At 32.4% G+C, this 19,111-nt stretch overlaps 1 protein-coding gene across 1 annotated transcript in view; it reads left to right on the forward strand.

Annotated features, from left to right (window-relative positions):
• Nucleotides 1–19,111, forward strand: part of LOC134708172 (uncharacterized) — a 95,483-nt gene that overhangs the window by 17,247 nt on the left and 59,125 nt on the right. The window contains exons 3-6 of the mRNA XM_063568501.1: nt 3,679–3,834; nt 4,934–5,044; nt 17,279–17,407; nt 18,460–18,564. Of these exons, the coding sequence (XP_063424571.1) occupies nt 3,679–3,834; nt 4,934–5,044; nt 17,279–17,407; nt 18,460–18,564 (501 nt within the window). The remainder of the gene's footprint in view (nt 1–3,678; nt 3,835–4,933; nt 5,045–17,278; nt 17,408–18,459; nt 18,565–19,111) is intronic.

Genomic DNA, 19,111 nt, shown 5'->3' on the forward strand with positions numbered 1-19,111 from the left:
TATGTAATGAGTTGTACTAAGTGTTATGGCAAGCCGTTCTCGTTAAAACTATGTTTAAACCCTTTTTTCGAAAACAATACACACTGAGATTTAAAAACCTAAATTAACACTGAAAATTTGAAATAACACACTGAGATTTAATAAAATAAAAAACACACACTGAGAATTTAAAATTACACACTGAGATTTTAAAAAATCACACTGAGATGGAATAAATTGAAAAACACACACTGAGAATTGTAATTTACACACTGAGAATTGTAATTACACACTGAGATTAATATGCAAATTACTAATGAATATTCATGAGATGAATAATTCAACAGATTAATATCTTGATCTCAAGAATTCTTTTCATTATAATGAAATGCGGTTCCTTCAACCAACATGCGTAATAAATTTCAAGACTTAGCATCGCTCATATTCATAAGTTTGTTGCCTATAATTCTGATTATTTCTACCAGTGTATCAGGATTTTGTTTTACTTACAATCGTTTAAGCAAGGATTTGTATAGTAAGATGCAAATCCTTAGTTTAAGCATGGGTCCCTTTTCAAAAGTCTTCCAACTGTTACCGTGATTTCGCAAGGTAATCCTTTATATTTTTGTTGCGTTTATATGCTATAATAGACACTTGAGTAAAAATGTCACTGCATTCTTTGTTTTTTTGCAGATTGTTCCAAAAATGTTCTTATAATTTCAATAAAGTTTTTCACCATTTGGTTATATTTTGTGATAAGTGTAAGTGGGTATTGTTCTTGTTCTTGCATTTCTAAAGGGTTTTTTTAATAAATAATTTGGAACCAAATCGGTGGACTAACGAGTTTTGTCCCCTAGTTGTTTTAAGCTTGTAATAGATTCAGATTAATTATGATAGATAGATATGTGCGCATAAAAAGTGCGAACAAATCTCAGTGTGTAATTTTAAATTCTCAGTGTGTAATTTTAAATTCTCAGTGTGTAATTTCAAATTCTCAATGTGTGTTTTCAGTTTATTTTTTCTCAGTGTGTGTTTTTCATTTTTGTAATCTCAGTGCGTCTTTATGAAATCTCAGTGTGTAATTTTTAATTCTTAGTGTGTAATTCTTTATTCTCAGTGTGTGTTTTGAAGGTTTTAAATCTCAGTGTGCTTTGTTGTAATTCTCAGTGTGTAAAATTTTCGAAAAATGGTTTAAACATAGTTTTGACGAGAACGGCTTGCAATACAAGGGCTGTGTAGCCATTCAAAACTTCAAGCAATAAACAATATATTTGGATTCTTAACCATTTGTTAACCTCTAGGATAGCAAACTAGTATACACCAAATTTAAGTAACTCCGCCTATTCATATTGTTTGCAGGTGTCAATCTTAAAATAACTTAATACAAACAATGCAGGCAAACCCACAAATGCCTCGATCTTAAAGCATTAGGAAATTATAGGCATTACATTTCTAAATCAAACGTTTTCAAGCTTTTTGTATGCTTCCGAATGAAATACAATTTAACAGAAATGATATTTTCAGGTGAAATGGAAAACTGAAAATCGCACTTTATGATCTTACTTCCTTATTATTTTTTATTTCTTATCTTGCACATGCTAAACAGATTTACAATATACTAACATAGACAAACTGCTGTTACCTAATAAATGTGTTGTCTTTTATCTAACGTTGTTAGAAAAGAATTATATAACACATATGCACACATTGTAACAATTAAATTGTTTCGGATTACATCATATTATTTCATATTTGGAATTGGATGAGGCACACCTGTGACAATGGCAGTAACAATTTCTATTATAACTTTATATCATCTTTATTTTATTGCTTGTTTGAAGTGTTAAAAAATTGAAAATAACACGTTGAATAATTTCTTTCGTCCGAAGCGCTTTTCTGGATTTACCTTCATCAGGAACGCCCAAAGCCAAACATTTTAAATTCGAAGATGTATAAATAAAGGCAACAGTAGTATACCGCTGTTCAAAACTCATAAATCCATGGACAAAAAACAAAATCGGGGTAACAAACCAAAACCGAGCGAAACGCATTAAATATAAGAGGAGAACAACGACACAACACCGAAACGCAACACACACAGAAACAGACCAATCATCAGACAAAACACCACGAGAATAACAAATGTAACATGAAAACCAAAAACATGAATTTGGGATAGACAAGTACCGTGCCTAGTCTTATCTCAATATCTCAAAAATAAGAGAAAACACAAACGACTCAACGTAAAAATGTATAAGTATAAGTACCGAAACCGTTAAATGGTAATGCAATTGAAGTACACTTGTCTCTAATACTTTACACAACTACATCACAAGAGAAATTCGAAAGTGAAGGAGGTGAACATAAGGTCCTCCACCTTATAACCCCCTTTGTTCTATTTTAATCTGAGTTATATAGCTCCTTCATCATTCCACTTTCATTCTGATGATACCCTACTGTGATGTCTTCTTCATAGTTTGAGTAAGTTCCTTGCGAGGTTAATCGAATACTATATCATTAATGTAGAAGATTTGAAAAGAATTTCTCAAATGATTTTAGGATTCAATTTCGATTAAAAAATTCAAGACAAATTGTTTATCTCAAATATAGAATAAAAATATACTGGTATACATGATATATATATTATATTCAATCTGTTACTCGATCAAATGATTTTTCTATGGAACGTATCCTTGAACTTTTTCAAGCATGAAATTTCCCATGCAACATTCCAGTACAGTGCACTTCAAAAGTTAAATTCAATAAAAGCTTGGAAGCTTTTTACATAAGTTTGCATCGGATATGTGTTGACATTGACCTCTACGTCATACGAAGTAAAACAAAAGAAACATTAGATTGTTTATAAATGATTGAAAATTGTGCCCACTCTTCTAAAAATAACAAAAAATAACATTGTCATGTTAAGTTTCCATCAGATAAACTTGTCAATAATTTGTCAAAATAAGTTTAAAAAAAATTAGTTTATCATTGAAATCTGAATAGGGTTAAACGTATTTATGACATATGTGACACTCCATACACGTCAATAAAGTCATTACTAAATTGAATAGCCCTTTTTATGATATATGATACATGTTCTTCTAGTGAGTGATAATTCAAATAAACATGATATTATCTGAAGTTGTTTTTAAACCTTTTGAACTAAAACAATATCAAATGCAAATTCATGTTTTAGATAATCAAAATAAAAAGATATTACAAGAGTTTTCCTAGTATGTATGAAAAATATTAATGAGAACATTCGGGGCTTCGAAGTTAGTTCAAAACTTAAAATAGCAGCCAGTGTATAGGAAAACAACGATACAGAAACACATGTATCAAGTCAGGAATATGTAAGCTATTATCCATTCGTTTGATATTCTTGACGTTTGATTTTGCCACTTGATTAGGTTCTTCACGTTTTGAATTTTGTCCGGAGTTCGGTATTTTTGTCATTTTACTTTTTTTTACAAGCATTATAGTTATAATAATGGTCAATTCAAAGTATTTCCGTTAAAAGCAAATATCTTTATATAAAACCACTTTCTTTCAAGGCAGTAAAAAGGATTTACCAGTAAAATCATAGGTTACTCACACTGATACAGCAGTCAAAAAGTATTGATTGCTTTATTTCCTCTAGAAAGTCTATATATATGTATGTATACAACGCTAAATTTTATTATCTCAATCTTTATACAGTTTCAGCTTCTTCTGGAATATGCTCCTTCCATGAAGCGGGAACATGTGACGAGAAAGCAGACTGCGTAGAAAAGGATGAAGGAAACAGCTTCGACTGTGTTTGTCATACAGGTTACTTCGGAGACGGATATAAGAATGGAACTGGCTGTACAGATGGTGAGCTGAAATTATTTATTCGATAAGATTTGATAATGCTAATATTCTATCATTTTTTTTAACAACACTAACTCGATGGTCGAAAATAATGTATTGCAAAAATCACAATTGGCAAACATGATGGCAATACTTGGTCAGCAATGCATGCGCAATTTTACAAGTCAATTTGACTGTGCGGAACGCATAAATGCGCAGTACAGAGTGGTATAGAAATGGGACTTACAACACGCAGTCAAGTGCGGTATAGAAATGGAAAATACAATACGCAGTGAATTGCAGTATAGGACTGGGACATACAATACTCAGTCAAGTGCGATCAAGTAATGGGATACAAACCTTTCAAAGCCTAGACTTGAACCGGAATGGGACATGCATTTCGCAGCAACGTGTGGTATAGGAATGAGACAAACAATCAATTGCCTCAAGTATGGTAATTGCCATTATAACTGTTTGTTAAAGAGTGCAAGCAAAAACTCTCTGAGGATTAGTTTTCATGCTGTTGAAATGCAACACATCGGCATAAGATTAAAAGACAAATATACATGACAGGATGTATCTAAAGATTAATTTGCGGGTATCAAATGGACACCGTTGGAGCCTCGGTAAACGGATATTTGCAATCAATTAATAAAAATTGCCCACTGCTAATTTTCAAATCCAATACTCTTATTAACATTATAATACAACTGAAATAAAACTGTACTAGCACTATATTGCTAACATCTACATCATTTGGTGCCTGGTGCATTGACAGTCATACAATATTTCCCTATTTTATACTATAAAATTATTCATCTTAAAATCTGTCGCACGACTTCTGATCTGAATTATTGTCCTCAAATTTGTGACTTCACGGTGTCCAATCAAACAATGTTGCATTATAATAAAAATTACCGGTATTGATGCATCGGTCATTTATTGAAACGTGAATGTATTTTAATGAATGAAGAAATCAATCAATCAATATGCGCTAAAACTATGTAGCTCAATGTAATCAGCAACTGTTTAAATTTTTAGTAGTCTCGATCTTGTTATTTTTTTTTTATTATATAGTTCCAAGTGTGCTGTGCATGTATCAATATATTTTGCTTAACTTTAGGTCGAAACCCCTGCGTTATAAATGATGAATGTCATACACGTGGTGAATGTGAAGATAACTTCTGTGTGTGTAGACATGGCTTTAAAGGGGATGGCTATGATGTGTGTGAAGGTAGGTAACCAATATCATTGATATCAATTTGTATACGTTCTATCCATCTCGCCTTCCATTCGTCTTCATGTTTGTCTGTCCGCCTTTCCATAAATAAGGATACAGGATAAAATTCTATAAACAACTGTTATTGTAGTAAGTTAAAATGGAAAGTTGTAACAAGACATCGATTTAGCGAAATATCACATATATGTCTCTTATATTATTATATATCAATCCCCTTTTCCTTAGTCACTCTTCGGGTGTTTCGGTACTTATAATTACATTTTTGGCTTTTAGATATTATACTTTGAACGTTCCTGATGAAGGTTAATCCAGAAAAGTGCAGAATTATTAGACTCGCGAAATTTATAAATTGTTTTTTTTTTCATATTTTTTTTTACACATTTTTAAGACAAAACATGTGGTTATTTAATAAACACAGTTAACATTACGCCTTATGAATAAAATAAAGAAGTATTTTAAAACATGCCTATTGTCAAACACCCTAACACTGTTTTTTGTATACTATCCACACTGGTCTGTGTCCACACTTACAAAAAAATCTTTAAAAAGGGTGTGCATTCCCCTAGCGCCTTTCATTCAGTCAAATCATCAGTGAAAATGTTACTAAGACAAATACCAACAAATTGAATAATCCAACATTAACACAGCTAAACTCAAAAAACATATTTAGTGAGGATTACAGATCACAGATCATTGCACGAAAGCCTTTTCAAACCGTAATTTGTCTTACAGAAATATTTAACAATATTCGTGTGAATACAACGAATACTATAGGAAACGAAATTTTCGTTTAGAGTGTCAGTTAGAAATATTAAAAACAAATACAATTTATATTGAAGAGGTCCGCCTTTAATATAAAAGGATCATAAATACATTTGATTTGATTTGATTTATACACGGTTTCAACGTTTCTTTCCCTTTTCTTTTCGTCACCTTTCAAGTAGTAAACAAACAACAGGTACTTTCACCGGATAAAATTAAAAGTTTTAAAATATAATCAACATGAGACTGCAAAAAGGTGGAATGTATAGGTAGTACTTTCCAATAAGTCTCTGGGAGAAGGGTTAATATATAAATACCTGTCCATTCACAAATAATCACGTTTGCTTTATTTTTTTTTTTTTTTTTTTTTTTTTTTTTTTTTAAGACATATAAACGTTTTATTCCTAAATATTTCCTGTGAACAATTACCTTAGTCGTCCAGGATCAGACTAAGGGTCCCTGTTTACAAAGTGAAACCATCTATCCAGGGGAAATAGAAGGCAATAAAAAAGTAGTCCACTTTTAACCTTGGATTTACATTTGGTGTAAAAAAAAAATTATATCCATATAATGTTAGAAGCATCTAACAGATCTATACTTTAATTTCAAAATAGTAAGTAAATAACCCACATAGAATATGTGCATTTACTAAAATAACCATGATAGGCTATTACTTTTTTGTCATATTTTCTTATATACAATCACTATTCTAATGCTATAAACCATAAAAAATGAACTTTGACTCAAGCTATATTTTACTATATAAAATGTCTAAATTTTCATTATGACAGCCTCCAATTTTGTCTTATCAATGGTATCAACGCCTTTCAAAAGAAGAACAAATTTTAGATTATATTTCAAGTTGTGTTTCCAAATTTTATAAATATCTTGTGGTGTTTTAGGCGTTATGTTAAATTTTATTGAATTCCTAATTTTCCATAGTGTCCATTTAAAATATATGATAATTATGTTTAAAAAATTATCATCTTTTGGTTCTCCCGTATTTTTGCCCAATATAACCTCCTTTTCACCAAAAGGATTATTTATTCCTATTTTTGATTTGATAAGTATTTCTTGGAGGTTTTTTAAAATTAACTGTGATGTACTACAACTGAAAAATAAATGTTGCAGGGTTTCTATATTATTGTCATTTTGACAAATGTGGCATTTTCCATTTGATATCTTCATTTTTTTTAATCTTTCTTCAGTATATAAAATATTGTGCATGGATTTCCATTGGAATTCTTTTACTTTATTTTCAATTTTCAAATATTTTAATTCCGACCACATATTTTTCCAAGGTATATTTGTTCCAAATATTTCCTCCCACTTAATTTGACATTTTGGAGATACATCTTTATTTAAAACCGTACGAATATAATTGAGTTTTAACTTCGCTGGTTTGATTTTTTGGTTGTTTAAGTTAATGATCTCAAGGTCATTTGATATGTTTAATCTACTTTCATAATGCAAATTCTGGTTTCCGCAAGATTTCAAAATTTGCACGAAATCTTTTGGAATTGCCTGTTTAATTTTTGAAAATTCGGAAATACAATTTCTCCGATCAATCAGCTTCCTATAAATTTCATTACAGCTAATGAAATCCGTAGTTTCTAAATTCCAAATGTCCTGGATAGTTGTGATACCGCTTTTTAAAAAAGAAGAGTAGAACAATGGCTTATTTTTGAAACGAATAGAAGAGTTTCTAAATATCCTCATATTTAAAATAGCACTTTTATATGGAGGTATTTCGACATTTTGAATAAATCCTGACCACGTGTTTATAATTTTCTGATAAATTTGTGGTAGTTGGTTCATATTTAAACCATTTAAACTTGAACATTTACATACAAAAAAAGCATCATTATATTTTTCGTCAAATGTCCGAAGCCAATACTTACCGATCGCATTCCAGCTTTCCAATGGCTCATGAATTAAACGATATACAAGTTTTGTTTGTTTACTTTTTATAAACGTATCTATACTTACCATTCCCATCCCCCCTTTTATTTCGTCCAAACAACAGACATTTCTATCTACCTGGTTCACTTTTCCGTCCCATATAAAGTTCCAAATTATATTATTTAGCTCTTTAGTGTATTTATCCGGAATTCCTCGTATTTCGATCTCGTAAGAACAAAGAGAAAGTATCATATTTTTTACTATAAGTGTTTTACCTTTAAATGTAAGCTTCCTACTTTTCCATACATGCGTACAATTTTTAACTTTTTCTATTATTTTTCTCCAAATATCATCGTCATCTATTTCATAACCATGGCAAACCCCTAATGTTTTAACATTGCCTGTGATCCATTTGATTTTATCAAATTTAAATCGTTTTCTTTTAGAAGCCCCTAATAGTAAGCCTTTTGTTTTGTCAAAGTTTATTTTAGAACCCGAAGCTTTTTCGTATAAGGACAATATTTTAAAAGTATTTTCTACAGATTTTTCATTTTTATTAAATACCTGGGTGTCATCTGCAAACATGCATAATTTGGTTTCTATAAAGTTCCCTCCCCCTCCTGGTAATTTTAATCCTTCGATTTTAATGTCACCCCTTATCGCACATGCCATGGGTTCAGCTTGTATGATATACAAGAGAGGCGCTATTGGACACCCTTGCCTAGCGGAGCGAGTAATAGAAAAGTATCTGGATACAAACCCATTAGTTTTGATACACGTTGTAGCATTGTATAATAGCATTTTTATCCATGCTCTAAATTTCCGGCCAAATTCAAATTTCTCCAATACAAAATCTATCCATTCCCATTCAACCCTATCAAACGCTTTTTGTTGATCCAAAAATAATATAATTCCTTCTTCATCTTCGTTGTCAATATATTCTATAATGTCCTGAATCATTCGGTTAGCCTCGCTTATATTTCTACCTTTAACAAACCCCTTCTGATCGGTATGAATAATTTTAGGCAATACTATTTTAAGTCTTTCAGATAGAATCTTAGCAATAATTTTATAATCACAATTTAGTAACGTTAGTGGTCTCCAATTTTTGATATTTTCCCTTTCCCCTCCTTTATGTAATAAGGTTAAGACCCCCTTATGTTGAGAGTTACTCAATATAGTATCATTAAAAATTTCTTGTAGTAAAACTAAAGAAATCGTCTTTTATTATATCCCAGTATAAAACATAAAATTCTGATATTATACCATCTTCGCCAGGTGATTTGTTTTGTTTAAGTAATTTCAGTACCTTTTCTACTTCAGATATATTTATATCTCTATCTAACATCTCTTGATCTTCCTTACTTACCTTGTCTACAATAAATTGACAAAGTTGTTCGCCCGCTGTTTTGTCCCATCCTTCCGTAGCAAAAAGTTTAGTATAAAATTTTACTTGTTCATTTAAGATTGAATCAATGTCACATTTATACTCACCGTTTTCTGTTTTTACACGTTGCCATAGTTTATTCTGCCCATTTTTCTTTTCTAAATTAAAAAAGTATTTTGTCGACTTCTCCCCGTCTTCTGCCCATTTAGTTCTTGATCTGATTTTTGCGGAGACTGTTTTTTTAGTATAATATTCCTTAATTTTATTTTCTAATTCTAAAATTTTGTCACATGATTTATTTGATTCGTTTAATTGAAGTTTCAATTTTTCAAGCTGTTTTTCTAAAGCAATGACATTATTTTGTTTTGATAAACGGTTTAGTTTTTGACTAATTTCCATGGTCAAAAATTTAATTTTTGATTTTGTAACATCCCACCAGTCTTGAATGCTATTGAATCGGTTCTTGCTTTTAACCCAATTTTCCCAAAACGTTTTAAATGCATTTGAAAATTCATCAGTCTTAATTGTATTTAGATTCATGATCCACATTCCCGGTCCTCTTTCAATGTCATCTAATTTTATTTTTGAAGTGACTATGTCATGATCACTAAATGGAAATGTGATTATACGTGTGTTTAAAATTTTGCAGCTAAGGGATTTCGTACAAAAAATATAATCTATTCGTGATTTTGAATTGCCTCTTTGAAAACTATACCGTCTATTTGTTGGAAATTTAGATCGCCATATATCATATAAATCAAAATTCAATAGAAGATTTTTCAACTCGTTTAAGCCTGTATCATCTTTTTGGTGTGAAGGGGACCTATCTAACTTTCTATCTAACGCACAATTAAAATCTCCTAAAAAAATATTATAATGATCCGTTCCATCATCTAAATACAAGTCATTTTTAAAGTTTTTCAGGTTTTCAAAAAAATGTTTCCTTTCAGAACCCTTATTTGGGGTGTACAAATTAAAAATATGGTAAACCGCACTGTTAGTTTTAAATTCACCAATTTGCATTCTACCTTTATCATCTATCCTTGAGATATCAAAGCTAAGCGTAAAATCTTTTTTTAATAAAATTCCCACACCTCTCGATTCGTTTGTACCACAATTCCAAAAACTTTCACCACCCCCATATTCTTTCCATTCTTTGCTCCAAAGCCAAGTTTGGTCCTGTGTACAATGCGTTTCTTGTAAACAGACAAGATCTATGTTTTGTGAAACAATCCAATTAAAAACTAATGTACGTTTTTTAACATTTCTTAATCCATTTACGTTTATTGATGCTATTTTTATACTCATTGTAGAAGTTTGAAAAGGTAATTTTGTTTACTTCTGATGTAACGTTTAACGACACGTGATTATCTTTAATTTTGTTTCCAAACAATAGATTTTTGACTTCATGAATTGTAATTACCTTTACGAAATCTTTAACACATACATGTACACTATATACACTACATATCACATATAATATGTTTGCATTACCGTATTTGGTTAAACATAACAACCTATCATAAATATTCAATAATTTGACTTTATACTGCTCACCTTTCCTGAAACAGTTATTTTTATACATATGGTATATGAAATAAAAACTACAGTCTACAATCAATAGAAACAATATACAAATATGATGTTTAAAAGTAGTGGACATATTTACAAATTTTAAAAACTCATACATGCATTTTTTTTTTTATTTTAGGTTTTTGTTTTCTTATGAACATAATACAGTTTGGTTTGACATATTTTGAGTTAAGCTTTTTTCGGTTCAGTATTGGAACGTTTGCTCATCCTATCCGCGGAGGAAGGTGTTGTTGTTCCGTCACTTCTCTTTCGTTTTGGGTCCATTGGTGTGTGTTGTTCTTGTACGCACGGTTTCGGAGAATGAAAGAAATCGTCAAGTTTTCTGTTAATACTTAGTGCACCTTCGGTGCTTATATGCACACCGCTGTTGTCGGCTTTGTCAAACAAAGATCTGATGATTGTTCCATTTTTATAGAACAGTTTCTCTAAATCAACATAATCTATATTGTCCTCGCGAGCGCACAATTTTCTTAAAAACTTGTTTACGCTTGTTGCCGATTGGTTTAATCTGTTTATTTGCGCACTGTTACCTTTACGTGGTATGATGCTACAAAGACCAACATGCGACTCTGGATAGGCGGATTTCACTTGAGCCACTGCTTTTGTCACAAGTAAATTTATTTGGTCACTGTCATCCTTATGTTTACTTATATCATTTGTACCAAGACAAATAGCAACCTTATCAACTTTGAAACTATCAGTTTTCTGAACAGCAATGTCTAAAATTTGTGTGAAATTTTCAAAATTTGCACCTGATTTTGAAGCATTCAATAAGTTTTCATCAGTTTCGCCGAGTCTTGTACAATTGGACGCGCCAATAAGGACATTTAGTGTATCGGTAGTGTCATTTTTCCCACTTTCGGAAAAGGTGTCGTTATCACAAACTGAGTGTGTATCTGAATGTGCATCTAACTTAGTTTCTTGTCTACCCTCAATTATTTCAGGACCTTGCTTACTGTAACCTTGGTTTTCTTGGTCTTGCTTAAAACTTTCGCAGTCTCGTCTAGGATGCCCATCTATGTTGCAGTAAGAGCAATACGGTTCATTTGGACAAACATTAGCTAAATGACCAATAGCAGCACAGTTATAGCACCTTCGCTCATTCATAATTTTTGGACGATCTTTACATTGATATGAGGAATGACCGATCAACTTACAATGAAAGCATGGTGTACGGTTATTGTCAGCAAATAAGCGAACTTCAAAGCGGCCTAGGCTAGTTCTGAGAGGAAGAACAGGCTCACAGTTCAATATATCGATATACCGTGCCCCATTTTCTATTTCGGTCCCTTTAATATAACCTCTTTTAACAGAGCCGGGAACAATTTGACCAAATCGAATCATTTGTGCAACAATATAACGATCGTCAAGCTCGTACGGAGCATCTTTTATGGTAACATGTGTTATTGACTTTTCTACATCAAAAAAGTTAATTGACCTGTTCCTTAATGTTATACCATTTACTACCAACGTATCTTTTGACTCTTCGTCTTTAAGAGACACAATACATTCTTTTTCTGTAATTTGTATAGATCCAACATTGTTTATATGGATTTGTTTACTTATTTCTGTTAGAATTTCATCGTGTTTTATCCCTTTGAAACCTTTGGTGTAAAAATGTATGGATAATTGTCTGCTTACCCTCGACATTTTTCAGTGAGTTGAAATCAGGATGTCACAACAGGACACATAAACAAAGTCAAATTATGCATATACTGTGCAAAATTTCATTTTCTTTGTTTTCTAAATCCTTTTGAAGAACAAATATATGAAAATCTTGAAAAAATTGGCACCAGAAATATCCAATATAAGGAGTTTAAATTAATTTTCCGCTGCACAAAAACTCACACGTCCATTTACAAAGGGACATCACTCTATTTCTTTATTTTGTTTTGATTTTAAAAATTATAAGTCAAACCCTACTGTATGTCTAAAGTGGATGAAAATCTGTTTGTCCAACAATGGTTTTCACCGGTCCATCTGCCTTATAAATATTGCACAGTCCCTTATATATAATATATTGTAACTTTTATGAATTAACTGTTTGCAAAAGTATGAATTATTAGAAATACTAAGGATTTTCTTATCATGTTTTTCCCTGGCATAGATTACCGTAGTTTCCTTTCTTTCCGTTACTACTTGATCATTGAACATTTATATTTTGAGCTAAAAAAAATTGATACATGTACTTCTTTAGAAAGGGATCATAATTGGCCTTAGTTAATGTTTCATCCATTTAATGCATTAAAAGCATCATGTATATTTAATTTATTCCCAATCTCTTGTCAAACATTGTTTATTTTTTCGTTAATTTTGTTTCAATCGCCATTGAAATTTTCATGTTAACTACAGAACTGGGCTAGATAAGACAAAAATCTGCATTTTACCGATAACAACTACCGATACACAAATTACGGCATATTAGACAGAAATTTTTTAAAATGATCTCAAAAGAGAAAAATACGCATTCTACATGCATTCCAATGTAACAAACTATTTGTTAGATCTCCTTGCTAAATGTAACCTTTTTGAAAATACATTGTTTCAATATACTGATTAAAGTAGTTTACTTAAAATTATATATCATTTTGATATAAAGAAGCATATATACATGTACATGTAACATAAAGAAAATAGAGCATCCCTACGTCGTGACAAATGACATTGAAAAAATACAGTTTATTTTTTTACGTCAATTGTGATGCTATCCAAAATTTCTGGGAAGAGCACTGTTAATTGTTCCAATGAAATACACAATACATGGGGGAACTAAGTGTTTATTAATTTAATTTGTGGGCAGAGCTAGTAATTGAAGAATATTGGACTTCTTTACAAAATAAATAGAGCTGATTCCAATAAAGACACAAAATTTTTATATCTGTATATGGGTTGTCTTGGCATCTACATGCAGGGCCGTAACTACTGATGAGGCAGGCGAGGCAACTGCCTCCCCTAAATTTTTCAGAAAAAATTTTTTTTTTAAGTAATAAAATGAAAAATTTATAATATGTACACGAAAAACTTGAATGTATATATGTACTCGGAGGGCAAGTTGTACCAGCCTGCACTGTCTAACACACTGTACCAGCCCGCACTGTCGTATAGGACAGATTGTTTTATTAGGAGGACAGCTGTGTTATAATTATATTTGTATACATATAATTGTTTTATTGTTCATTGTTACATGTACTTTGTATCGGCAAGGAGCTAGTGTATATATTTTGGTTCATTGTACATAGCATAGATAGTTATAGACTAGTTTTTGGTATAATTGACTTATTGTTTGTGGACAACTTGGATCCAAGTATTTACTGGAACGTTCGTTTAAGATATAAACGCCTGGTTACACGTTACAATTCGTTCTGGGCTGTTGGATCATATTTGTTTTTGTGTCTAGTCAGACAGTACCTCTTTCGATCACACGAGAACTTTATGGTAAATGCCAAATGTAGTTAACCATGTAGTTAGCTTTCAACAATATTGCAATTAAAGGTCTTAAAAAAATATCTTGCGTTCTATGATCTTGCTTTATGTTTTTTTTAACTTACCAGTTTGATTTCTAACAAAAATTTCTCTATACAGATAATATTTTTTTGTTTGCAGTAATGTCGTTTAAACAGTCTAAATTAGAGACGTTTTTCGGTAAAACTACATGTAGCCGCGAAGACTCAGAAGAACCCATTCAACCTTCTTTATCTGAGGCTCCTTTAACTTCAATATCAACGAACACTCCATCTACATCATCTGGTTCAGTCATTTCCTTGCCGTTTCACCATCAAGAAGATCCAATAAAATTCATCGACAGAACTCTTTCGGAAAACGAACGCAAACAAATTTTGGAGCATAAATGGGAACCGGACAAGAAGTTCGAATATCCTGTGAACGATAAGGGCAGAAGGTATAACCTTAAATGGGAAGAAAAACGTCCATGGTTACGTTATTCGCCATCAAATGACAGTGTATTCTGTGCCTGCTGTATTGCGTTTCCGGTTGCCGTATCAGAAACACATCCAGAGTTCGTAACTATTGGCTTTAGAGATTGGAGACAAACGAGGCGCACTAGAAAAACATTCAAAATCTGAAAGACATCAATTGTCCCAAGAAAAGAGTGAAATGTTTTTGATGACAGTCAAAGGAAAGAGTATCCCAGTCACAGAGAGCATCAGTAAAGCGTACCAGGAAAAAGTTCAGAGAAACCGAGCTTAATGTCAATAATCGATGTAGTTATCAGATTAGGACATAGGAACATTGCATTTCGTGGTAATTGGCTAAAAGATGAAGGAAAAGAAGACGGTAATTTCCAATACTTTATTGACTGGAAGGCAAATTTTGATGATGTCCTGAAGTTACATTTGTCGACTTCACAGCACAAATATTTATTGCCAAAAGTTCAGAACGAATTTATTCATTTATGTGAACTAGAAATCCGTGATGCTATTAGAGATCGTTGTGGAGAGTCTGAATTTTTCAGTGTCATGGTGGACGAGACTACAGATGTTGCGGAAAAAGCACAGCTTTCGATTTGTGTAAGATACGTCAGTAAGGAGAGAGATCGGTATGAGGTTAATGAAGATTTTTTAGGGTTTGTAGAAGTTGAGAGAACTGACGCAGAAACCCTTTGTGGTGCAGTTTTGCACAATCTTGGACAGGAATGGGGTTTTGACTTGACGAAGTTGAGGGGACAGGGCTATGATGGCTGTGCTACAATGACTGGTGCGATATCTGGAGTTCAGAAAAGAATTCAAGATGCATGGCCGGAGGCGAAATATTTCGTACATTGCAAATCACATCGTCTTAATTTGGTGATAGTCAACACTTGTAATAAAGTTGTTGAAGCTAGAAATGCACTAACCATACTTGGTAAGATAACATGGTTCATATGTGGCGTGAGCAAACGGAAAGCCATTTTAATGAAAGAGGTCAAACAAGGAAACAAAGATTTAGATTTCGATTTACTCTATGACAATGAAGATGCCCTGTTTGAAGCTGCAATGAGACAGACCATGATGCCGAAACTATCAGAGACCAGATGGACGTCTAGGGTAGACACATTGTCTTGGCTTTTGGCTCACTATAAGTCTCTACTAAATGTGCTTGAAAATGTACAGTCAAATTCTAAAGGTCAGGCCGCAGCCTATGCTTCTTCATATCATGCAGTGCTACTTAAATTTGATTTCATCCTTGTAACAGTAATGTTACAATACACCCTAGGCTATATCAGACCGTTGTCCATTCTGCTTCAGTCTGAGGCTTGTGATCTAGTAAAAGCTCATCAGGAGGCTAGAGATCTTCTGGTAATATTTCAAGGAATAAGGTCGGATTCCGATGCTAAGTTTCACGATATTTACGAGAGGAGCGCATCAATCGCAACTGACAATGATGTGGTACCAACAAAACCAAGAAGCACGCAACGGCAAAGGCACAGAGCAAATGCTCCAGTCGAAAGCATCGAAGAGCATTTTCGTGTTAACTACTTTCTACCGTTTATTGATCATATCATTTCACATTTGGATTCGAGATTCCCGGAAGAGCTGAAAGCAATTTTCTATGGAAACTACCTTGTGCCATCGCTTGTAGGAAAAATAAAAGAAGAGGTGGTCACTTCAATGAAACAAGAATACTCGGTAGACTTGCCATACCCAAATGATTTTGCGCAAGAAGTTCATAGATGGGTGGCAAAATGTCATAGAGACAACTTGTCGTTAGTAACAACGCTAACAGGTGCAATTTTGTATGCTGACCCTGAGTTATATCCAAATATCCATTTGGTATTAAAGTTGCTACTTACACTGCCAGTCGGCTCGTGTTCTTGCGAAAGATCTTTCTCTGCTCTCCGACGGTTGAAGACGTGGTGCAGAGCTACAATGACGGAAGATCGGCTATGTGGATTAGCATTGCTGCATGTTCACTGGAATGACGCTGTAGGGCAAGTTAGAGCTGAATCAGTACTTAGAAGATGGGATTTATCAGGAAACAGGAAGATTCACCTTGCATTTACGGCTGATTAAATTTAAATAAAACATTTTCCAAAAACCAAAATTGTATGTTTTTATCAAGGATTTGAATATAAGAAGATGTGGTATGAGTTCCAATGAGATGACTGTTACTATCCATCCAAGTCACAGTGTATTTGAAGTTTACAATTAAATGTTTAAGTACGGTCTTCAACACAGAGCCTAATCACATCCCGAACAGCAATCTCAGTCTTTTTTTTTTGCATAAATATTGCTTACAGGTTTTAGCATTACAAATGAGTCTTAAAGTAAGGAAAACGGGTCATATTAAGCCATTTTATTGAGAGGAAAAAATCGGCGGTCACAATGTATTTGTTGGTAGTAATTATAAGTCAAAGTACGGTCTTCAACACGGAGCCTTAGCTGAACCCAAACAGCAATCTCAGTTTGTTTAATTATGCATAAAAATTGCTTCCAAATTCAAGCAATACTAATGATTCTCAAAGTAAGGGAAATCGAAAGAAAACGGAAAAATCGAAGCCCAGTTACGGCCCTGACATGTACATATGATTTAACTTTTATAAAAATAATAAGGGCAAACACTGCAATACTATTTTCCTATACTTACAGACATAAATGAATGTGAATGCAGCGGTGAAACCTGTATGTGTGATGAGAATGCCTACTGTACTAATACCATTGGCAACTTTACGTGTCAGTGTAAAAATAACTACAGAGGAGATGGATACTCATGTTCATGTATGTATTGGTATTACAGACAATATTTATCTTTTTGACAATGCAGGATAAACATGATAAACATTCAATATAAAAAAGAAGATGTGGTATGATTGCCAATGAGACAACTATCCACAAAAGACCAAAATGACACAGACATTAACAACTATAGGTCACCGTATGGCCTTCAACAATGAGCAAAGCCCATACTGCATAGTCAGCTATAAAAGACCCCGATAAGACAATGTAAAACAATTCAAACGGGAAAACTAACGGCCTTATTTATGTAAAAAAGTGAAAGAAGAAAACAAATATGTAACACATAAACAAACGACAACCACTGAATTACAGGCTCCTGACTTGGGACAGGCACATACATAAATAATGTGGCGGGGTTAAACATGTTAGCGGGATCTTTTTGATTATAAGTTTAAAATTGTTTTTTTTTATAACTTTTCCAGAGAAGATGGGCTAATTTAAAAAATTCAAGGTTAATTCATAAGTAAGTGAGATTGAACGAGAACTTTAAAAACAGTTCCTCACCCATATATGATCAGTGAATGCCACACTGTTTCTAAATCAGTCAATTATAAATGGAGTTCCCTCAGATACAGTAATACAAGGGTTTTCTTATAATACAGTGTCAATGTATAAAGTTTGTCTTACATTTTGTACTTCCTGCCTTACAATGTATCTTTGGATTGTTGGCATAGCTGTATAGTGTCTTATTTTAACCATTCAAAAGTATCAAAAATCATAATCATAACTATACCTAATGCAAATGGCTTCTTATTTAAAATTTCAACCAAAATTTTGGTAACTTTATGTATTAGAAATTAAAATGTATTGAAACTAACTTGATTGAAACATAATCAGTTCATATTTATGTAATAAATGTCAACAGAAATATATATATATGTATTTGACATATGTATTCGACACATATATATTTCCTTGGATTTTGGCATATAAAAAAAGAAGTTTCCATGTAAAAAACAAAAAGTTGTTAATATTCATGTCCTTTGGTCAATGGTGGATATAATTGTCTCATAATAAGTTGTTTTTAATTATAGTTTTCTGCTCTATAAATGCTGATTGCCATGCAGATGGAAGATGCCAAAATGAGGCCTGCATCTGTAGGAATGGATATGAAGGGGATGGCAGATTCAACTGTACTGGTAGGTGTTATCATCCATGTCAAACACACCAACAATTATATCAATAGTTTGTCCAAATTTCATTTGTTTATTTAAGTGTCATCACTCAACATTTAGTTGTTACTTTACAGAGATTAATCAAGATAGGTTGAAACTTTATGTGCAATAAGAACCTCGATATGATATTTATTTTTAATAGGGGAAATAACTCTTCTAGTAAAACAAACTAGTTAACTATTAATGACTGACCCCATGCAAACAGGTTCATGCAAATATGACAACAACTGAAGACTGAATTTTGCCCTTCAGATGTCAATTTGTTATTTTTTGTCATTAGAACTTTTATGTATTCAGAAATTATTGTGAGGTTTTTATTATTGCGAAAAACAGACAGAGTTGTAAACACAATAATTATAAAAACTCACATTTTGAAACATTTTATATGAACTAACAGGATTTTTTTCAAAATTGAAAAATTAAAATCGCATTTAAGTCTTACATGACAAAAATCGCAATAATAAATGCACGCATTAAATCCTGAATTTACTGTATTATATAAGTAGTTTTA

This window comes from Mytilus trossulus, chromosome 2 (genome assembly GCF_036588685.1).
Source record: "Mytilus trossulus isolate FHL-02 chromosome 2, PNRI_Mtr1.1.1.hap1, whole genome shotgun sequence".
Taxonomy (NCBI): Eukaryota; Metazoa; Mollusca; class Bivalvia; order Mytilida; family Mytilidae; genus Mytilus; species Mytilus trossulus.